General features: G+C 53.7%; 3 protein-coding genes across 3 annotated transcripts; 2 read left to right on the top strand and 1 right to left on the bottom strand.

Moving 5' to 3' along the window:
- Nucleotides 1-3,316: 3,316 nt before the first annotated feature.
- On the bottom strand, nucleotides 3,317-5,268 carry NCLIV_048260 (putative proteasome activator subunit; the record flags this gene model as incomplete). Its single annotated transcript, XM_003884377.1, has 3 exons — nucleotides 3,317-4,121; nucleotides 4,532-4,699; nucleotides 4,952-5,268. 3 exons carry the CDS (start codon nucleotides 5,266-5,268, stop codon nucleotides 3,317-3,319), a joined length of 1,290 nt encoding a protein of 429 aa, XP_003884426.1.
- Nucleotides 5,269-10,557: 5,289 nt separating this feature from the next.
- NCLIV_048250 (conserved hypothetical protein) lies at nucleotides 10,558-11,893 on the top strand (the record flags this gene model as incomplete). The annotated part of the gene is made up of 2 exons (XM_003884376.1): nucleotides 10,558-11,127; nucleotides 11,699-11,893. 2 exons carry the CDS (start codon nucleotides 10,558-10,560, stop codon nucleotides 11,891-11,893), a joined length of 765 nt encoding a protein of 254 aa, XP_003884425.1.
- A 3,870-nt stretch (nucleotides 11,894-15,763) lies between these two features.
- Nucleotides 15,764-22,860, top strand: NCLIV_048240 (hypothetical protein; the record flags this gene model as incomplete). Its single annotated transcript, XM_003884375.1, has 11 exons — nucleotides 15,764-15,973; nucleotides 16,459-16,842; nucleotides 17,295-17,486; nucleotides 18,130-18,370; nucleotides 18,802-18,880; nucleotides 19,308-19,544; nucleotides 19,823-20,168; nucleotides 20,717-21,043; nucleotides 21,305-21,507; nucleotides 21,933-22,123; nucleotides 22,451-22,860. The coding sequence occupies 11 exons, from the start codon at nucleotides 15,764-15,766 to the stop codon at nucleotides 22,858-22,860; spliced, it is 2,820 nt and encodes a 939-aa protein (XP_003884424.1).

Raw genomic sequence — 22,860 nt, 5'->3', positions numbered from 1 at the left:
GCTGGGACTCCAGCTTCAACCGTCCGCCGTAGTCTCTGTATTTTACGTTCCAGGCGTGTCACACGGCGCCAGCTGAAGTAGAAATTAAAGAGAACTACACAGATAGGTGAGCAAACAGGTAGATGAATGGGGAAGCATGTGAACCTTTTTCACTAGAAGACAAACTCGATAAGGTGAGGATCTTTGGCCCTCTTCCTCCGGGCTGACAAGCAAACTCTTTCCGTGCCTTTTTAGTCCGCGCAAAAAGCACATTGACCGTAGAGGCATATCTGAATTCAAACTGTTAAGAGGGCGATTCTCGCTGTAAAACGTTCCCCGAGAAACTCACAACTGCCCACCGAAAACGGAGTCCCTAAGAAATGCGCGGGGGTGTCTTGGTTCGTGGTTGGGAGTGGGTAAAGGCAAGCGGCGATCCGTATTTCACGACTGGCGAGTACCGCTCTTGCCTCGGTTAAGAGGGTCCAAATTGCTCGTTCTCGTGGAAAGACCAAACACGTTTCGCTGTCTAGCGAGCATCCGGATGACAAATTGTCAATCGGCACTTGGGCGACTAGTCAGCCCGTTCAGGTCACGCAGATTGATGAGTGTGCTCTACTTGAATCGTCGCGAGACGCGACGTCCGATCCATTCTGAGAGAAGCCGAGATCAGTGGAAGGACTCTGTCGACTACTTACTGGTAAGATATCTGTGTGCTGCATGCTTCTTCAGGGGAACCACGTGACGGCATGTGGCAGATGAGCAACCAGAGGCGCGAACAGCCGGAAGCGATGCTCTTTTTCCGATGCGCTTTTTTTGCGTACAGAGACCCCACGGGGGTTCGCAACAGTGTCCAATGTGTCCCCTACAAAATAGCAAGAATCCTGTTTGCGTGTGCGTTTTTCCATTTCCAAAACGACTGAATGGGCGTTCCCGCGAAACGAATAAGGCCACAGGTGACGAAGACCAAAGATTCTTGTCGTTGACTGTAACGCTGTCTCTGTTCCCTTTGCTTTTTTGCATGGGGCGCTAGAGCGGGGCACGGAGAAAAGGCTGAACGCCTCCGCCTCCGAAAAAGATGAAACTGTCTTCCTTGGTAGACTTTTTCTCGTGCTGTACTTCTACAGACGACAACAGTTGGAGAGGCTGGACACGGGAGAGCAGCGATAATCCTTCCGCTTTCTGATGCTGACTCTTCCTTGGGTTTCGCGTTCCTTTCTGTTTGCTTCCAATGTCATCACGAAAACCTCCGCCAAAGTCCAAACGAAACCGCGCACCCATGGTCACTTAAATGGAAATGCGGGGGCAAGCGGCCGGCGAAGATGTGTGAGACATCGTTTTCGAGGGGAAACCCTGCAAAGATGGAGCGCGCCCCTGTCCCATTCAACTTCTTCGCTGTGTAGATTCTGGCTATCGTGTAACACACGAATATGCGGGTAGATGTATTCGTATGCATGCAGACGTAAACACAGTGCACTCCAGGTATCCCTCTACATTCTGGTTAAGATTGGTTAGAAACGTGGACTTCGCGTTCCCCTCTTCTGTCTCCAGTGGCACGGCGATGCAACCTGCGTATCCTTCTGTACATACCCAGGTATATACGGACACGTCGAACTGAAAGCTACCACTTTTTCTGGCCTTCCACATCCACGTGTCTCCGTACCCGTGTTTCTTCTCTTCTACGCGCATACGTTTCGTCTTCTTCGCTCCGGTCGTCTGCTTTCTTCCCGTTTGCGACGATACTTCCGTTGCCTCCCTTTTTGAACAGCTTCTTCACCTTCGTTTTCCCTTCCATGCGCGGCCTCTTTACCTCTTACCCCGTCTCCTCCCCCTTCTCTTTGTTGTCTTCTGGGCGTCTCTCTGATCTGTCTTGCACCAGTTTGACGTGCTTCCCCTCTCCCGGTTCCTTGTTCCGCGCATCTGGACTACTCTTCCTGCCTATTCTCTTTCCTCTCCCGCGCGTAATGCAACAGGCGCAAAGCCCAAAAGAGGGGCGAAACGCGAAAGGTGAGGAAAAACCGAGGGTGGGCTGCAGATGACGCGTTGTGAGTGTCAGAAGCTTCAGGAAACAGATGAGCCAGCCGTGCGGAGTCAGCGGGAAACCGGCGGTTTCGCTTCTACGAATTGTACTTCGAAACACAAATCAAACGCATAAAACGTCAAGAAAACTTGGCCACGTTTTTTCCCGGGCATTTGCAGCGAAACCTTTCTACACGCGGGGTACACAGACACACTCTGTGTTTACTCGTGCACCGTGCAGGTCCACACCATGAATTTTGCGGTGCTTTTACACCTTGCGTTGCGCGCACACTTGGGGACCCTCACTCTCTCGCGTTTCCCCACAGAGAGAGACAGACGGCGAAAATCCAAAAAGAGCGTCTTTCTTCCCTACGGTTAAGCGGTAAAAAGCGACGGAAGAAACAAGTCACGGAACCAGCGCGATTTCACGGAACAATAAAAATACTGTGTCTGCCGACAAGCTGGCGCCTGGCATATATTCGTGCGGCGGCAGAGAAAAGGTGACGCTAGAGCAAAGGCAGAACGAACGCACCTTTTCCTCCCTCTTTTCACTTGTAGAAGAGAAACCGCGAGTGCGAAAAAAGGGCAAAGCAAAATCGAGATCTGACGGAAACCCGAGACACGAACGGCCGCCCACCGCTCACCTCCCTTCAGACTTCGAAGGGAAACAGAGGACGCAAAACAGACAGCCGGTCATCGGCGGGAAACGCCCCGCAGCAAACGAGAATACGCGAAACAATGCCACGAGTATATGGGCAGGAACCACGAGCGGGAGACGTGGAAACAGAGGAAGAGAACGGAGGAAATCGCAGAAGAGCGACGACAGTGACGAGGAACGACAGAAAAGAAAAGTCGAGAAGGACCCGGGCGCAACACCTGAGAGGGGCGAGACGACACAGGCACGCGGTTTCCAACGTCTCATGTTTGTGCACTTGCGACAGAACAGGGTGACCAAAGACCGCCGACTCGCGACGCGCAAGCGGGAAAGGCACGGTCTGACCGCGTTCCACTCGGTTCCTCCTCCATGGCTCCAGCTTCCAGGCAACCTATCGGGGCAAACGCGCTCGTGTCGCGGTTCTTCGACACGCCAGGTTGCGTCGTCTCCGACTGCAACGCAAATCCGGGCGTCGCCAGCTGCCTCCCCCTATCCCTGCTCTATCGTCCCTTGGCCTTTTCGGCAAACCCCCTCCCCGCCCCCTAACTCTATCCCCTAACTCTATCCGTGTTCTCCTCCACCTTGCCCTCCCATCCTTCTTCTCGCGTTGAGCGTTGCGCAGGGGTTGACTTGCTCGTGCGTTTTCTCTGCATCTCTGGGGGCTGCCTAGTACAGCGCTTGCTGGCTAGTGCTGTGGTTTCGGCCCTTGGGCGCGATCACATTCTGCCAGTTTTTGCAGATCAAGTCGTAGAGCATGATGTAGTTGTTTCGCAGGTCGAGGTTTGTGATCTTCAGGTGGACCCACTCCTTGCGATCGAGCTCGACGACGGCCATCTGGTAGTCCAACGTGTTGGGGTACTTTACCAACTTGCTGCAAAGCTTCGCCCGCGCCAAGTAGTACTTCATCACCGTGTCGTACAAGTTGAACGCGCTCTCCTCCACGCGATTCAGCAAGTGGATCGCCTCCTCCTGAATCGCCACGCCAAAGTTGTTCCCGTCCTCGATTCGCGGCACATGCAACTGCATAAAAATCTTCACCGCGTTCAACAGTTCGCGCATCGCCACCGCTTCCTCCTTCACAAACTTCGCCTGCTGCCCCAAACGCGCGCAAATCGCTTCCTGTCTCGAACCCCTGTCCGCAACAGACGGAGCATCCGGCTGTTGGGTCCCCTCCGCTTGGTCTCTGCCTGCCGGCGGTTCGTCCCCCTCCCGTTCCTCGGCCTGGCTTGCCGACTTGGGAAGACGCGAGGCCGTCTCCTGCGCCGCCGAGGCTCGGTCGCCGCAAAATGCAGCCTTCACTTTCTCTTGGAGCATTTTCTGCAGGCGCGCAGAGTCCGCCGCCGTCAGAGACACCACAGGATCCACTGCGAAGGACCACGGGAAGGAGGGCTGCGCGGAACGCGACGAGGTGGAGGCTGTGTTGCGCGCCTCATCCGACTCAACCGGCTTTGGGGAGAAACTCTCGAGCTCCCTGAAAAGACAAAATCACATCCGCCGCAGAGCCTCCTAACCGCCACAGATCACCCACGTCCAAGGGGCAAAGCCTCCACAGACATTTCCATAAAGTTTTTTCGTATATTTTTGTGTATACTGTCACGGTTTCTCGTCTACACTATTACGCACACCAGCACGTAGAGATTCCCCCGCATGCGTGTTCACAGAAAACCGCGTAGACGAGCGGACGATGGCAAATTGGCAATCGAAGATTAACCCTGTGACGTTTAAGGCGACGGACGGTTGCCCGCGGGACGGCGGTGTGTCGCCTCGGACTCCGTCCTCTACTCTTTCCCCGCTCTTGCTAGACAGAGTAGAGACAGGAAGAAAAATCTTCCCTTTTTCTCTCTACTGACCTGTGCTGCAGCCTGGCCTCTGTCGACTTACGCAGCGGAGAGGAGAGGTCCCAGAGAAGGAGGCGGTGGCAAATCATCGCAAACGAGCAGCGTCCCGGGTTCCGCATTGACATCGACGAGACGCAGAAACTGCGCAATTCTTCGAGGCAGATCATCCGTGAGGATCTTCAGGGCTCGCCGAGTGACGTCGTTGCGATACCTGCGAGAAATCCAGAACAAGACAAAAGCGGACCATCTCCGCGCGTCGTCTGGCCAAAGACACAGAAAACTCGCTGCATTGAAGAAGCAGAGGGAAAGCGTTGAAGAGAAGAAACGGAGACAAGGAACGGGAAGGCGAGTGACGAAGGAGAGAGACACAAAGGAAGCGGCAACGACGAAACGGCTTCATCCTTGCGCCTCTCTATCGTGCCTGCGCGCACGGGTTTGGGTCGGAAAGGCGAGGCCTCCTTACTGTTCATAATCCTCCTTCACCTTCTCCTCCGAAGGCTCCAATTTGGCGAGCTTGCCACTCTGCATCAAACGCACAGCCTCAGCAATTCCTATGTCCCCTCCCCCGCCAGTTGTCTTCCCTGCCCCCGTTCCTCCCCTGGGCCTCTTCTTGTTTCCTGCCGTTGCCCCAGATGAAGCAGCTAGAGAAGACGACGAGAAGGATGAAGAAAATGAGGAACAGGAATTCGGCGCGGGCCCTGTTCCCGAAGCTGAGGGGACTGGAGCCTCTGACGCCTCCAAGCGGCGCATCCCCCCGGACGCAGGCTCGCCGCTTTCCATGGCGGCGCCGACGAAGAGCCACGAGCGAGGAAGCGGAAATGCCGCTTAGCGAGAGAAATGCGGAGCAACAAACGAATCGAAAGAGCGGGAGACGGAGACGTCGTCTGAAGCGAGCAGACAAGAAGGGGAGAGCTACGGAGCGAACCGTCAGGAACAGCGGAGAGCCTTTTGTACACAGCGGAAAAGGCAGTGGACGGTAGAAACACACAATCGATGGAGGGAGAAGGCAACGCGGACCTCGTTCTACAAAAAGGAGAGGTTGAAGGACACGCGGAGGGACTGTCGCCGCTTCTTCACTGCTTTTTGAAGGCGGTGCTACGGTTCGGATGTGGTGCAGCGAATGTGAGGCAGAGAAGGAGCAAACCAGTGCCGCAGAGAGGAGCGGTACACGAGAAGAGTTTCAGCCCGTTTGAAGCCAGCAGAGACTTTGACTGCGTCAGCCCCGCAGCTAGCGCGCGTTTCGAGAACCGATGTAAGCAAAAATGTATCGAACCTTTTTCAGCCAACAGATGAGCGCGTCACAACGAACACCGCCGAACGAATTGCGGAGCAGATGAACGCCGCGTCCTGGTTGCGCAGACCTTACTTTGCTCGTACCGTTCCTCTAGAAACAAAAATCTCAGAGTTCAGTCGGTGGCCCTTGCCGCTAGAAAAATGGTGACTCCCAAAGTGTTCCGTTTCGTCGGCCTCGTCTACGGACTTCGCCCAGCGGGCAGAGAAGTCAGGCGATTAAGAACTGTTGGGGCCGAGAAGACGAAGCAAACGGAGAGAATGATCCGTGACAGACAAACGGGGCACGCTGGGAAGGGAGGCTGACGCGGGCTAGATGACACGCAGACTGGTCACACGCAGAAAGTACGCTTCGTCCACCCGGGTCCTCTGTGCCCGAGCTGTCTGACCAGTGAGGGAAGCGAACAGACAGTCCAGAAAGGACGGACGACTTGGCCGGGGGAAACGGAATTGGAGGACAGGCAACGTGTCAAAAACGGCCGCTCCGTGATGAGAGGCGAAAAGCCATTCCCGCGAACATCGATGGACACTAGAGAACCCAGAGCAGAACTTCTGGCCCTTGCGAATCACAGAGACACGCACAAGAGCCCCCCGCTTGCTGCTTGAGTGGCACTGTCCAGCTAACAGGACAAACAAACAGACAAGACGACGAAGGTCCCGGGGAATCGGCAGAAACGGCAGCAGCACACGGCAGAAATTGAGTGAAACCCGTCGAGCATGACAGGGAAAAGCGGAGTGTTGGTACACCCGATACAGCCCAACGACGACTTCCCCCCCCTCGCGTCACGACGGGATATGAGAGAAAGGCAGATGACGGAAAAGAAAGGAAGGGTTCTGGAGCTGGAAAGCAAGGAACGGAGGGAATGGCAATCTACGAAAACCGTACAGAACAGCGGGACTTCTCGTTTCCTCAGGGCGCGACACTGTTCACAGCGTTCCAGCCCCCAGAGAAATGCAGTACCCTCGACTATAAGCCGGGACCGAGTCCAGAACGAACCGCCTGTGCCTAGATCCCGTTGATCCCCTTCTCACTTCAGTTGGTCTCCTCCGTCTCAACGGCTCATTCCTGCCACGTGTGTTACAGCAGGGCACTAGCCGTGTACCAGCGCTTCGCCATCATGAAACGAGCACTGTAGCGGGCCGGTGTCTCCTGAAACGCGGCCTTTTCTCATCAGTGCCTTTCTCACATGTCGCAAGGTATTCAGAGAGTTTAAATTCTTTCCTCGATTCCACGTGGTGCTACCTGGCTCGAACCGTCTCCATAGAAGCAATTCTCTCTGTGTCGGGAACAAAAGAGTTGTGTATAGGGGGGTTGCCCAACCGCCTGTACGAGACTCGCCAGCCAACAGGGTGGAGTTGGGTCGTCGCTACGCTCTCCTGCGGCGACGAAAGCGATTCGAAAGTTGTCAAATGCAGTACAAAGAACAAATGATTACCACATTTACACTCGATTATCACATTTACACTCTTCTCTCCGCTGAGACTGGTCTAGCTGAAGCCACCCTGGCGAAGATACTGTGAAAACTGTACGACGGGTGTCGCTTGTAACTGCCCGCGTTCGTGGGTCCCCTCCACGTCTGATGGAAAGCACACACGTGAACGACAAGTTTCCAGCAAGGGATACCGATGGCCCCATACACGCCACGTATGCTGAATGCACGGAAATCTGGCAAGGATTCTGGTGTCTCAAGTCGGCAGACTGTCGTCGCACGTACGTAACGCAGTACCATGTGACAACAATGCAACCCTGCTAGTGGCTAGAGAGTCCCAGATTAGAGACGAGTGTAGCTGCGCCTTGGGAGCATGTACTGCCAGAACTAAATAGTCTGATGCCATTATATCTCTGGTTGCACAGGGCGTCATATGTGAGCAGTTGTCGGTCGTTCGCTCGACGATGGTCACCTTCTTCCACTTTCTTCTGTGTGTAGGGACCAAATTGTTGACGCGTAGTGGCAACGGTGCAGGCATTCGGCGGTGTGAACCTCTCCGTTTTGACACGCCCGCCGGTCAAGGCCAAAGAGACACAATACCGTGGGTTTGGGAAGGGATGGCAAGTGAAAGCCAATCGCCAGTGGCTTCTTTAGTGACCGGGAGTCCAAATTGTGTCTACAGTGAAGCGGGTGGGCTCCCTGAGGACCGTCCAGTCCCTACTGCCAGTCTGGAGCTGCGGTGGTTTAGTTGCTATGGACTTGCGGGTGTCTGTTTCGTGGGGCGGATCTCCTCTAAGGACGATCTCGTGCGACTCCCCGAGTTCTTATGTGCGTAGTTGCTTGGGCATAGAGACATGCCTCTGCGCGGCCTCCAGGGCCGACAATAACTTCATGGAGAGCAGAAAAAAAGCGGAGAGAATCTCGATACGGCCGCACGCGTATGCTGGAGCCACTGCCGTTACCCGGAATTGTTTCCTTGTTCCGCCTGACTCAAGTGAATTCGTGGGGTCCTGCATCTGCGAACTTCCTCGGTGTCATGCTCATACTCCAAGTCTCGTCTAAATGTATCGAACTTTTTCTCATCTAGGATGCTTACTGACACCTGAGTTCTGCCCAGTCGTCTCTCTCCGGTTGTTGGTCCCGTTCGCCACAGGTCATTGCGGACTCCTCTAATTGAGGTGAGTTTCCTCAAAGAATCTTCGACGCAACTGGAAGTGTCATCGACTGTAGTCCAGATCTTGCCGACACACTAGCGCTCGCCGCCTCTCAAGTCCACAGGGTGAATATTCCACGTGCTGCGCGTGGCTGGAAGGGATTGACGCCAGCGCGCACAAAACATGGAGACATGCTGGCGCGTGTGCTGCGTCTGCTGCGTTTGCACCACCCCAGAGCGATTTATCTGCTTGAAGACTACTTCCAGAAAACTGAAAGTCGTGCTGGGAACGTTGTCGTGGAACGCACGAAATGCAAAGAACTGCGGTCCTGATGGGCTACGTGGATCTCGGTGATTGCGTGGGAAGCTCGAAGAGTTCCCCATCTGGCTCTTCTCTCACGACCCGTTGCCTTTTCCCTCTCCCTTCCCTGCAGTATTTCTTTTCAACTGCCGCCGTTCAGACGAGACGCCCCTCAAGTGGACTCCGCCTGAAATCCAACGTTGCCACTCGAGAATCGACCTTCTCTCCATGGACGCTCCGCGGACAAGGCGCTATGGTTTACACTTGGTGCAAAGATCCCAGGAATCGAGTGACTCTCTTGCCTTGTGCCGTGCTCCGCCAATCTATTTTGGGCCAAATATTAGTGCTGACTTAAACCCCTTCAGGCATTCGAAACCACAGCCCGCATCACGCGCAACCGTAGCTACATCACGGAAGGTCACCGTCAGGTTGTGAGCTGATTTCGTGTCCAAGCGAAAAATCCGCTCCCTTCCATTCGGGAAAGATATTTTTTTGCCTCAGATGCTGTAGTCCTAAATCTGAGCTTTGATCGATCGCAACTCGCCACAAAGCGTTTCGGAGATACAAATACCCCACAGTGTTCTTCCTCTCTTTAGCTGGACTGCCGGGCGAGCGATGCGTTTTTAACACCCCGCTTGTGCCTCAGACAAACCAGACGAAAACCGTGTCCCCTCCTGCGGGCCAAAAGCAAAGAAGAGAAATCAAACGGATGGAGATCCGAGAGTGCGCCGTTCGTAAACCTCTAGCCGACGTATCCCTAAGTTGAGGCACCTACACCGCCATTGCCCTCTCAGATGGCCGGCGTTTGTTGTCTTCTCGTTTCCCCCTTCTAAGCGGCTTTTGCTGTTTCCCCCCCTTCCCCAATACTGGCCCTCTCCGCTCTTCATTCCGTCTTCCAGCTTCCAATTAAACTACATATTAAAATGAGCGCTTCCCTACGATCCGTCGCCTCACTTCTGTCTCTCTATTTCAGCTCATCTGCGCGTTCCTCATTGTTTTCCTTTCACTAGAATCGGCCTTCCTATCACCTTTTGTGCGACACCACAGAAAATGGAGATTAGATCGAGCCTCCTCCCCGTCTCTGTCTCCAATTGTCTCCAACTGTGTCAACTGTCTCTCTCTGTGGCTTGAGTTTCCGGTTTGGCACGCCTGTTCGCCGCAGCCGCACCTGTTCCTCTCTCTTTCCCGGTTTCTATCACCTTGCCTGAGAAACTTTCCCGCACCGGGAAATCCTCTTGTCTTTGTCGCTGCGTCCCTTTCTCAAGTTGGTTTTCACAGATAAAGCCTGTCTTTCTCAGCGAGCTCGCTCGCCGGGTTCAACACACTTTGTGCAGCCCTCTCGTCCACACTGCCATCCAAAGCGCCGCTCTCTCGGGGGTCTGGATTCGAAGAAACGCACAGAGAGAGAAGATGCAGGAATCTGTTCGTCAAAGGAAGGCGGCTTTCTGCAAGAATTGGCCGGTCAGTTGCGGCACACGTAGCGCTTCGCACACGTCAGGCGGTACGGCCGCTGTGTAAAGTTGCACCGCTCTCGAGCACGCAAACCGTGGATTTTCTGAAGAGCGGCGAAAAGCACGGAAGACGTGCCTCCGGCAGGTTTTCGTACTGCGATGGATCCGTTCTTTGCCGAGTGCTGGAAAGTCGGCGAGAAAAAAACGCATGCTCTCTGCTCTGTGGATTCTTCCCCTCTTGTGCTCCAAGTGTACATCCACTGTGGCTGTGAGAGAACAGCCAGACCACGAGTTCGTCTCAGATTGGCTGCAAAGAACATGCATAGTTGGCGACCCCTCTCTTCCATCTGAAGGTCAAGGCAGTCCAGAGTTTCAAATTGCTTCGAAAGGCGCTCCTCAAACCCTCGTCTTTCCCGTCCTTTCCCCTTTTGTCACTTTTTCACAATGTTCGGACCTCTCCAGTCTTGTCGGTCTCCTTTCTCTGTGTACCCTTCCCTCTCTGTCTTCCGTCATCGCCTTTCGTCACCATCCGTTGTCTGTTCTCGCCACTGCTCAAGAACCCTGCATTCTTCCCGCGGGTCTTCTTTCTCCTCCCCGTCGCCCCGCTCCTCAGAAGCTTCTTCGAGTTCCTCTGCCGCCGCTGTCTCTCGTCCCTCTTCTTCCTCGCCTTCTCGCTCCCCGTCTTTTTCCGCTTGCTCGCTTCCTGCGCGCGTCTTTCCTTCTAACTCTCCGAGTGCGTCGGCGGCCTTGGCTGCCTGGCCAACCGCCTCGCGCGCCGCTCTCCCCCGCGTCTTCCACCGGAGGGTCTCCTCGGCCCCAGCTGAGAAATCGCCCCGAAAACGGACCAGCAGCGACACCTGGCTGGAGGTCGAACGGGCAAGGCCGCGCGTCCCGAACGCCTTCGACGGGACCTACCAGTGGCCGACACACGCGCCGAATCCACTTGAGATACAGCGCGAATCTTTCCAAGCATTCATGCACGGGAAGCCCGAACGCTTCTCCAGGGAGCTCAAGGTGAGAAATGATGCCATGTAGTGCGCGTGAGTAGAAGCAAAAGAGAGCACGGCGCGGGAGAGAGGTGTATCTCCGCTCTCGACTGGAAGAGCGACTGACTCGTTTGTTGCCGCAGCTGAAGAGAAGGCAGGGACACAGCGACATCATCTTGGAGGAAAAAGCGACGGGATGCACACAAAAAAAACAAGGTGCAGATACACTGTAAACGCGTTCTTCCAGCTTCGCCAGACCACACGCCAAGAGAGAGAAACGCAGATGGTGGGAGGACGAGAAAAACAAAAAGGGAGCGAGCCGTGTGTGCAGATTTGGAAGGGGGAAAGGCCGAACCTCGAAAGACGTCAGCCCGGCAAGCTCTCCTTCAAATTCTTTTGATTTGTCAGGGGACAAGAGAGGGGCGACGCAACACGGGTGGTCCACTTTGCTCGGTTCCGATATTGCAGGCTGCCGGAAGAGCCCGCTCGTCTCGACCTCACCAGCCCGCGAGAGAGCGAGAGCGCGCAAGTGCCGCATGCTTCGTGTGTGGTTGTATCGCCTTCGTTCTCTGTCGCGTGCCTCTCCTTCTGCTCCGCAGGTGTTCCTCTACGGATGGGGCATGTTGTTCTTCGTAGTAGGCCTCACTTACGCGACAATGAAGCTCATGGCCCCTGACGACTTTGAGTGGGTAGAGGCGGAACGAGAACGAATGGAGCAAGCAAAGCGGAAGAAGGCCAGCGCAGAAGCTGCTGCCTTGGCGGCTGCACGAGGAAGCAAAGAGCGAGGAGAGTAGGCGCGTCTGCGGGCCGCCGCCCCCCCCCCCCTCGCATCAGTCCTTTTGAGACTGTACGGAAAGATAAAGTGGGACCGAAGAGAGGCAACGCTACAGGGAAAAAAGAGGGCGAGGAAAGAGAGGAGAACTGGAGAGAGAAGGGAGGGTAGCGTAGGAGGATGACTCTGCATATGCCAAGACAGGCGAGGGAGGAGAAGAGTTTGTTTCAAAGCGCCGTGTTTTCTTGAACACGGGACAGAGTTCCCGGACAAGACAGCAAAAATGATACCGAAGTGCGGATGCTGAGGCTGGCCACTGGTCACGAGAGCCCACACGGAGAACAAGGACAAATGTGTCGCTCTTCTGGACTCTGAGGGGGAAGGCAGTTGCTTGCTTTCTTGCGGCTCGAGAAGAAAGCAAGAAAGAGCGCGTGTTGTGCGGCGGAGAGAAAACACGAAAGGAGTTTCAGACGTGTGCCGAATTACACCAGCTTTTCTCAGCTGGAACGTGTGCTGGGCTTACTTCCGTTTGTGTTGTTCTCATGCGCTGGATCGTGCCCCGTCAGTTCCTACGCGTCCACGCGTATATGAAGCGAGGTCGATATTTGCAACTCATCTACACATATGTGTTCACTTCGAGGCAACTGAGTGCAAAGCGTAATGTTCAGATATAGAGACACAAGCATAACCTACCTGCCTGTAAGGTATCGGTAGGAGGACCTCAACTGTTCGTCGGACAACGGAGACGCGACACCTGTGTATCTTCTAATGAAACTACTGCCTAGCCTTTCTCTCGAATCCCCCAAATATATGGACATATATAACTACACATATATATTTGTATCTGTTCATGTACATCTTTGCACAGTTTCCGTGTACATGGAAGATACGCCGAAGATGTCAAAATCCCCGCGTAGTTAGTTTCCCTTCATCTCACGTGGCTCGCCTGCCACAGTCATTTTCGCCCAGAGTTTAGGCGACGTTTCAGGCCCTTTCTAAAAGAGAGCTTCTCTCACTCCCAGGCGGTGGAGGACACTTTTCTGTCGGTAGGACGCCAGCGAATCACTTTGCATATTCTTTGCGAAACAATTTCCCGAAGGGAGTGTCCACAGCCGAGAGGTGTGACATTTCACGCTTTGTTTTCTGACCATAGAGGGAACCTAGTGCGCAATGTGTGTCAAAACCGGTTCCCAGAGACTAGGTACGTCGGTACCGTGAAACATTACGGTGTGTCGAGGAACCTCAGGACACGGGAGGGTTCCACTGTGGTCAAGACCATGCTTCTTCTTGATTCTTTCTTGTGAAGCATCCTCTCTCCTGCGGCTTTTTAGCAAAGAACTCTTACTCGTCATTCTGATGGGATGATCCTGTTTTTTCTTTGTTACGCGACCTGCCTCGAGGTCTATCCCTCCCCAGAGACGTAGAACGACAAACGTGAAAGAAACGGAGGCTTCGCTAGACCATCTACGCAAGGCAACGCAAGCATGAGTCGCGGCTACTTTCCCTGCGTGCTTTCGACGAGAGGACCACAGACAGCCAGTAGAGGTCTGATTCCCACCTGCGTGGCCTCTCGCTGGTTTTGCTCTTCCCGTTGGGTTTTCCCGTCCTTGAAAGAAGTCTCTGCTTTCAAGCGTTTAAAGACGAAGAACGGGGACTAGCAACAAGGATGGCGGAACCTTAGCTATATGGAATCTTTTTGTGGGGTGTATGTACAATCCAGCACATGGCCGCCGGACACGGGCGCGGCGGGTTTCCCTGCTGGTCGTGTCTGTCACTTGCGCAAAAGCAACCGTTTATTCCTTAGTGCAGTAAAAGAGCCAATAATCCCAGGGCGACAGGGAAGGCAGGACGCACGCGGCGGGAAAATGTGTTTCCTAGAAGAGGTCTCACCTTTTTATGGGGAGTTTTGTCGCGATTCGCAGACGCTCTAGCTCGTCCTGTCCGAACCTTCCTGCGATTTTTGACCGCCCTCTCACGGCCTTCTCGCGCGCTTCGGCCATCTTCTCTCTCTCTCGTCCTCCACTGACTCATTCTTTCTGCTTGTCCTTCTTCTCGCGATTCGGTTCCCTCAGGTCCTTTGCCGCCAACCATTTCCCTCTGCAATACTCTCATTCTTCAGCCTCCGTGCGTTTCCCCTCTACCGTTTTGCGCTAAGTCGACGCCTCAACTCGTCTAGCATCGGCGACGACTTTCTCGCGCTATCTGCGAAACTCTACGCGAAAGCGAGAGACCGTGCGAGACGGCAGCCAAAGCGTGAGGCGTGGTCTCGATCTTCTCTGGAACGTTAGGTCGCATCCACGGCAACATCATGGCGGTGTTGAGAGGAAATAGAGCGAAAACTGTGATAAAGTGGCGGTCGGCTGCGGTGTGCAAAGATCAGAGAATGCAAGAGAGAACCGCACAGCGTCTGCGCCTCGTCCGTTCTAGAGTCCAGTCGCGTCGTCGTCTCCTGGGGCACCTGGAGTCTAATGATGAGACATGCAAAGGAAAGGCAGCGAGAGAGAACGAAGATCCACTTTCTTGGTCTGGGCACAAATCCGGGAAGAGAGAAGGGCCGGTGTTTCTCCGCACCAGAGCTGCTTGTCTGCTCAAAAAAGAAGCCGCGGGGGCTGCAGAGAAGGGGGGAGGCCGTACAAGACTGCCCACCACGGTAGGCAGCGCCTCCTGTGTCAGGAAACAGCGGGGTGGCGGCAAGGAAGCGCGAAGTGACACAACACACGGACTGTTCGCCACTACTTCAATTCCTCGGTTCAGCGATTCGTCTTGTCCGGCAGGCAATACAACTGCACGCTTTTCTCTTCCGCGGAAATCCCGTGAAAAAACACCTGATGCTTCCGTGCAAACGACCCGCGTACCTGCAGCAGTAGCAAGTGGTGTCACTGGTGTCGGGTGTATGTACACGTCGTCACACGAGTGTCAGCTCGGTTCTTTCCTCGTGCCTTGGGCGTCGTCTGAGACGAAAACTGTCCATTTCCTCTGCGGACAAGAGCCGAACCTCGAGCAGGAAACGAAGGTGGGTGTCTGCCTAGGAGCAAACACGGCCGAGTTCGTGAAACCCGTCCGGGGCGTGGTTGTGCCGCGGGCGACTCCAGAGGCTTTCGGGTTCCGTTCCGTTTTTTCCTTCCCGACAATTCCTTCTGGTTTTTCGCATTTTTCCCCTCTCTCTGCTCTCCCCTATCGGAGACCTTTTTCAACTGGGTCGCGGGCTTCCGCTTCGTCGCGTTCCGCGTGTGTCCACTCGTCCTTACCCGCCACACTCCCGTCCGCTACTCTCGACGCGCGGAGCCGGTCGACTGTTCCGGCGCGGTTCTCCTTCGCCTCTCCGCCTCCCCTCTTTTCTTCTGTCCGTACTTCTTGTCGCGCTTCCGGGGGCATGTCGTTCTTCGCTCGCCCCACCGCAGCGCTCTTGACTGTGGCGTTCTGTATGCTGGCGACGTACTCTTTTCCTCTGGCTGCAGCCGTTACCCCGTTCGTGACTTCGCCGCCAGCGTCGTCTTCCGCCACACGCATGCTTTCCTCCGCTCCCCGTCTCTGCCTGAAATCTTCGCTTCCTCGCTCTCTCCGAGGGAAAGGCCTGTGCTCGGCTGCGCAGCAGCGAGAACTCGGACGCAGAGAAATTCCAGACGGGGTCTTCGCCCAAGAGGAAAGGAAGCTCGCAGCAGTTGGAAAACATCCCTCTGCTTGTGGTGCTCAGTCCTTCTGGCCGGCCGCCGCCGTTCCCGCACAGCCCTTCCTCTCTGTGTCGGTGTCGCCTCTCTCCCTCCTTCCCATTCCTTGGCTAGACAAGGCTATTCGAACTGTCTCTTGTCTCTCCCCCGCTGTGCCTTTCTTCTCCTCCGCCTTTTTCGCGACGGCCTCCGCCACGCCAGTCAAATCCGCAAACTCCGCAAAAATGGGAAAGGCCGCGACAGCCGAGGCTGCGCCTGTGGGCGTCAGTGGATCCACAACCACCACGGAAACGGAGAAACAGGCGGAGCAAAACCATATGGTTCTGAAACCCGCCAAGCAACCTGTCGAAAAACACCGCCTCGACTACAAGCCTCCCGAGTTCTTCATCGACTTCGTGGACCTCGACTTCGATCTCTATGAGGACAAAACAAAGGTATGCACGCCAAATCCAGCGGTGTCTACAGGTCCGTCGACATCTTTGTGTACACTTGCATTTTGACAGCGATCTGCACACAACTTTATATATATATATATATATATATATATATATATGAGTGTGTATTCCAAGAGTTTTTGTGTCTCAATTTAGGTGCATGTCGATCCCCCCGTGTGCTTCCAAATCGGTTCCAGCGTCTGTATGTACATCCAGATGCATAGCTGTACATGCGTGGAAGGATGCAAACGCTAGATATGAAGGTTTTCCTCAATTCGGTGTGCAACACAAATATTCTTAGAGAGTGTGTAGAGAACTAGGTGGTGTGTGTGATACGGTAGCGTCTGTTTTCTCCCGTCTGTTTTCCCGTACAGGTCGAGAGATTCTCTCTGCCACTAAATGTGTGAATGTGCACCCCTGCTTCGTGTATCATCCGTGGCGGTGACTCCTGGCTTTCCGGTTGCGCGACTCTCTCTGTGATGCAGGTGACATCCATCCTGACGATTCATCGTCGTCCTCAAACGCCTCCTACTGATCTCGTCCTCGATGGCGAGGACCTCGATCTCGAGTCTGTCGAACTGGACGGCGCTGCGCTGTCCCTGCGTTCCGCGGAGACACAGAAGGCGAATCAAAAGGCGGTCTACTCTCTCGACGTGGACGGCCGCCTGGTGATTCCAGCGGACCTCCTCCCTGAAGACGCCGAGAAGAAATTCAAACTCAAAACCGTCGTCTACGTGAACCCGAAGGAAAACCTCCAGCTCATGGGTCTGTACAAATCCGGTGCTCTCCTCGTCACTCAGTGCGAGGCTGAAGGCTTCCGCCGTATCACCTACTTCCTCGATCGCCCGGACGTCATGTCCCTCTTCAAGGTAGGACGAAGAAGAGAGGAAGAGGAAGAGAAAACAGGCAGAAGAGAGGGACAGGTGGTTGGCCTCAAGAGGCATTCGTCTGGGAGACCGGGAAAACCAAAGACTGAAGACCCCGAAGAGAGAGCGGCAGAGAGGTGGCAGGCACGTCTCCAGATGATTTTCCTGGACGAAACCGAGATTTTCAGGCCCATGCGAAAAGTGTGCGTTTTTTCTTTCCCTCAACTCGGTGAAAACGGAAAAGGGTGAAAACTATGTGAGACGATTTACGTGCGCCGGGGCTGCCTGCCTTGGTCTCCTTTCCATTCCTGTGACTTCCGCCTCCATGTGACCTCTTCACCCCTGCGGATACGCTTCTTCACGACGCGTAGGATTTCGCTTCCTTTGTCAGCATGTGCATGTGGCGCCGTGACAAGGAGAGGCGATGGCGGGAGTTTTTTCTCTTCTTTCCTCAGGTTCGCTTGGCTGCTGACGAGAAGACGAGCCCTGTTCTGCTGAGCAACGGAAATCTTGTGCAGTCGGGGAAAGTCGAGGGCGAAGAAGGCCGACACTTTGCCGTCTTCGAGGACCCGTTCCACAAACCGTGCTACCTCTTTGCTCTCGTTGCGGGAGACCTCAAGTCCATCGGCGACACCTTCACCACCATGGTAAATCTCCCGCGTTCCTCGCACCCAAAATCGAACCCTCTGGAAATGGATTCACCCCCGTCGAACCCATCCAGCCTCACATGTGCATAGTGGTACACATTTGTGTAACAATGTATAGATGCCGATGTGTGCCTGTTTGTAGACGTATGTACACGCACATACATACACGCGTACATGTACATGTATATACATATATATATATATATATATACAGAAGCACGGATATACAGATGCGTGGGCGTACCATTTTGCGTGCGTCTTGCACGAGAGATGCCGCAGTTGTTAGAGCGACAGTTTCAGCGATGTACTGTATGACGATTAAGCCCTTGAAACGTTTCCCTGTTTTACACGCCTCGTCTTAGTTTCAAATAGACACTACCCCTCATCTCTGTACATAGCTATATATATATATATATATATATATATGCATATATCTGGGTCTGCGTTCAAAAAACACTCAAGGGAAGAGTGCATAATGCACATGCACACATAAACATTCCTATTGTACGCGTTGGTTTGCATCAGTCGTGTCTTGCCTTTCCGGTACACATGAATTGTGTCAGTTGGCCGGAAAATTCTCAAAGACGTACGCTGTCTCGTACGCTGTCTCTCTTTGACTGCTTGCGTTGTGGTTTCGGTTCAGAGTGGAAGAAAGGTGCAAGTGTCGATTTTTTCGGAGCCTGAAGACAGCAGCAAGCTGACTTGGGCGCTGGAGAGCGTGATGAAGTCGATGAAGTGGGACGAGGACCGTTTTGGTCGGGAATACGATCTGGACGTTTTCAACGTGGTTTGTGCAAAAGACTTCAACATGGGTGCCATGGAAAACAAGGGCTTGAACATTTTCAACGCTGCGCTCCTCCTCGCCGACCCCGCAACCACAACAGGTCAAAAGTACACAAAGGCCCGATCTTCTAACTCGCAAAAATCTAGGCACATATCCACGTTTTTTCTCTCTTTATAAATATGGATGAAGAGGGATATGCATGTGAACACTGATGTCTGCACAGTGTTGTTCGTGGACACCAGATCTGTAACGCCGTCGAGAGACGGATTGCGCGATTCACAGAGAGGTCGGCATGTGGCCTTTTGCAGAGATACAGAGGCATACGAAGATGCACACCGTTCGACTGGCAGTTGATCGACTCTATACTCGTCGAAATATGCACCTGTGTATATCTACATGTATAAAGGCATGCATATGTATATATATATATATATATATGCATATAGATGTATATATATGCATATAGATGTATACGGATACGTAGAAACATAATACATCGTGAATGTCCTTGTTGATTTCAATTTTTCGCAGATGCGGAGTACCAGCGCATTTTGAATGTCATCGGCCATGAGTACTTCCACAACTGGACCGGCAATCGCGTGACGTGCCGGTGAGTCGGTGCACCCAATCGTTTCTTCGTTTTTTCGCTCCGTTCCATTTTTCACGTACAAAGAGCAACCAAAAGGGATTCACCCCGCCTCTCAGTCTCTTTTTCACATGCGCTTTAACGTTTTCACTTTCGGTTTCCGTCTTTGTCACTTTCTGTTTCCGCCGCTTCCTCGCGCTCGCTTTCCCGCCCGAAGGACTTGTGCTCTTCCTCTCTCTGTCCCTTCTTCTTTGTGTTTCGTCCTCTCTTCCTTTATCGACCTTTTTCTCTTCATCTCTTTCTCCCTTCTTTTCTTTCATTTTATCCTATCTCTTTTCCCGCTTCTCGCCTCCCTCTCTTTCTCTCTCTGCGACTTCCGCTGTCTCTTGCCTCCGGTTGAGGAAGTTGCATCGATCCCTCCCCGCGCTTCTTTTCTTTCTCTTCTGTGCAGCGACTGGTTCCAGCTTACTTTGAAGGAGGGCTTGACCGTGTTCCGCGACCAGCTTTTCACCGCCGACATGTGCTCCGCTGCCGTCAAGCGGATCGAAGACGTCATTTTTCTCCGCAGCAGGCAATTTGCGGAAGACAGCGGCCCGATGGCGCACCCCATTCGGCCGGAAACGTACATCGCCATGGACAACTTTTATACGGCGACCGTCTACGACAAGGGTGCAGAAGTGATTCGCATGTGCGTCAAATACCGCAAGTCCCTGTGGCCAGCCACTCTCGCAAAGCCTGTCACATGCGCTGCCAAAAAACACACATACACTGTTTCCCCTCGTGTACGTACAATGTACAATGCATGTGAAAATTCATGTGTCTCTGCATGTGTTGGAGTGTTGCATGTGTATTTGTGCACACATGAACATGTATTTATTTGTGTTGTGTACGCATGAGAGTTTCGTTTCCAGTGTCTGCTATGTTTTTTTTGCATCGGAATCGCTATCTTCCTGTGTATGTCAACAGGTATCACACGTTGTTGGGTGAGGCGGGTTTCCGCAAAGGCATGGATTTGTACTTTTCACGGCACGACGGCCAGGCGGTGACTTGCGACGACTTCCGCGCCGCCATGGCAGACGCGAACAACAAAGATTTGACCCAGTTTGAAAGGTGGTACTTGCAAGCTGGGACGCCTGAAGTGGAAGTTGTGGAAGCTGCGTTTCAACCCGAGACGAAAAAGTACAAATTGACCCTCAAGCAGCACACACCGCCGACGCCAGGACAGAAGGAGAAGAAGCCTTTCCACATTCCCATCAAAATCGGACTCATTGGGAAAAACAGCAAAACCGACCTCCTCAAACCTGCCACAATGGTATATATATGTATATGCGATATGCGTATATGTGTCTGAGCGTTCATTTACAATATATATATATATATATATATATATGTGCCGATGTAGGGAGGTAAACATTGTGTGTGGTGTTTTTTGTGCTTGATGTTTTACATGCACATCCGTGTTGAAGGGCAATCGCGCACGCATATCCATGTGGGAGGGGCGACATTCACACATGCCTGTGGTTTTACGTTTCTGAGTCTCCGAGCAACATACAGCGACTGTGTGTCCTTCCCCGTGGCTAGTGTGCAAATACGAGATGCATGGGTGCACTGGTCTGCAGAGATTCGTGTCTGGACTTGGCCGAGAGCGGCTGCAAAGAACGCGTGGTGTGTTTGGATGCGGCGCACGCAGAAGCGCGTTGTCGCCTTTCTTTGTTCATTCCCTCCTCTCCCTTTCTTTCCGTGGTTTCTCCGTATCTTCCTGATGTCTGTCTCCTCTACATCTCTTTCTCTTCTTTTTTCTGGCGTCCGTTGTCTCTCTTTCATGTGGCCTTTTGCTGCGTGCGCGGAGTCTGTCTTTAGGTGTTGGAGCTGACGGAGGCTGAACAGGCGTTTGAGATCGCCGTTTCGGAGGACTGCGTGTTGTCTTTCTTGCGGGATTTCTCGGCCCCAGTCAAAGTGGTGCACCGGCAGACGGACGAGGAGATCGCGTTCCTCATGGCGCACGACTCGGACGACTTTTCCAAGTGGCAAGCGGCGCACACGCTCGCCTCTCGCCTGCTGAAGCAGCGCGCAGAGCAGTGGCGAGAAACGCAAGGGGAGAACGTCAGCTTCGAGCCGCTGCCCCAGACCTACGTCGAGGCCTTCAAGCAAACTCTGCTGGACACAGGAAGAGACAGGTCGATCCAGGTACGAGTCACAGGCAAGGCGAGGCAGAGAGGGGAAGAAGAGAAAGAGAGGTTGAGAGAGGGGAAGCAAGACAAAGAAAATGCCAGAAAGACAGAGAGAGAAGAGAGAGAGGGAAAAAACGAGGTCAAGAGAGGGAGAAAGAGAAGCCAGATATCGACAAGAGAGAGCAAGAGGCGGAGGAGACCTTATTAGCAGATTTCTTTTCACCGTATGGTCTTCTTTTTGAATTCCTCGTTCCTGCGCCGTTTCCGTTCTCGTCAGGCGTACACACTGCGTCTCCCAGATCGCGATGGCGTCGCACAAGACATGGATCCGATTGATCCAGAAGCGCTGAAGGAGGCGACGGAGTCGGTTCGCCGAGAGGTCGGGCGACTCTTGAAGACCGAGCTCCTGAACGTCTATGCGAGCTTGTCTGCTCCGGAAACGGAAACTCAAGAGAGCCGCGACCAGTCCGAAGTGGCCAGGTATATACACCGCGCCGAGTCTCACGCTGTGTTTCGTCTCCTTCTCGTTCTTGAACGGAGGCAAGAAGAGGGACAAGAAGAGCCAGTCGCAATCATCTTAGGTCTATTTCGGCGACGCCCTTGATTAGAGACGCAGGCGGCTGAGGAGACAGCGAGGAGAGAGATCGGCGCCTGCCTCCTTGCAAGCTGCGCAGTTGGAAACTCTTTTGGGAGAACGGAGAAGAGAGGAGCGATGGCAGATAACAGCGAAAGTTCAACAGAGGAGGAGAGACAGGAGAGAGAGAAGAGAGACGAAAGAGGATGCTGAAACGGTGCGGGTTGAAGTCCCATTTGATTGCGGTCTGTCGTCTGTGTGTAAAAGACACGAGTCTCGTCTTTTCCTTGTGGGTTTGCACATATTCTTTTGTCGCTTCTTTTCCATTCAGACGTCGCTTGCGCAACGTTGTCCTCTACTTTTTGACTGGCGAAAAAGACAAGCAGGCGGCAGAGATTGCGATGAAGCACTTCAAATCTGCTAAGGGCATGACGGAGAAATACGCCGCTCTTTCCATTCTTTCCGACATCGAGGGACGTGAGCGTACAGCTGCTCTCGAACAGTTCTACAACGACGCAAAGGGTAAGCCGCATTGGCGCAGATGCGGAAGAAAAGAGGGCCGAAGATTCCAAGTGCCGCCTCTCTCTCCTTCGTGTTGGTGTGTCTTTTCCCTACACATCTTGAGCTTCGTGTTTTTGCCGTCCTGTTTTCTCTTTTCACCTCACGTTTTCCGTCTTTCTTCCCATCCTCTGGTGTTTATCCCCCCGCCCCCCGTCCGATACTGGAAAGCATATCGTCTTTTCCTCGCCCATGCTCGCGCCCTTGTCGTTCTTTACCTCGTTTTCTTCCCTTTTTCATGTTTTTCTCGTTCCTTTGCGCTTTTTGCGCGATTGTGTGTCGTCCGCGCAGGAGACGCCCTGGTGCTGGACAAGTGGTTTGCGGTGCAAGCCTTGTCCGACGTGCCGAACGTGACGGCGACGGTGAAGGCTCTGCAGAAGCATGCCGACTTCACCGCGAAGAACCCGAATAGGCTCCGCGCGCTCATTTTCTCCTTCACGCGCAACCCGCAATTCCACAACAAGGACGGGGCCGGGTACGCGCTCCTCGCCGACTCTGTTCTGGAAGTGGACCGGTTCAACCCGCAGATCGCAGCTCGCGGGGCGGGCGCGTTCCTCCAGTGGAAGAAATACGGCAAGACGCGACAGGGCGAGATGCTCAAGCAGCTGAGAAGAATAGCACGCACTCCAGGCCTATCGCCTGATACACTCGAGATCGTGCAAAAGGCACTCGCGGGTGCGCCTGCGGAAACGACGGCGTGA

This window comes from Neospora caninum, chromosome X (genome assembly GCF_000208865.1).
Source record: "Neospora caninum Liverpool complete genome, chromosome X".
Lineage (NCBI taxonomy): Eukaryota > Apicomplexa > Conoidasida > Eucoccidiorida > Sarcocystidae > Neospora > Neospora caninum.
This window is presented reverse-complemented; position numbering and strand designations above follow the sequence as displayed.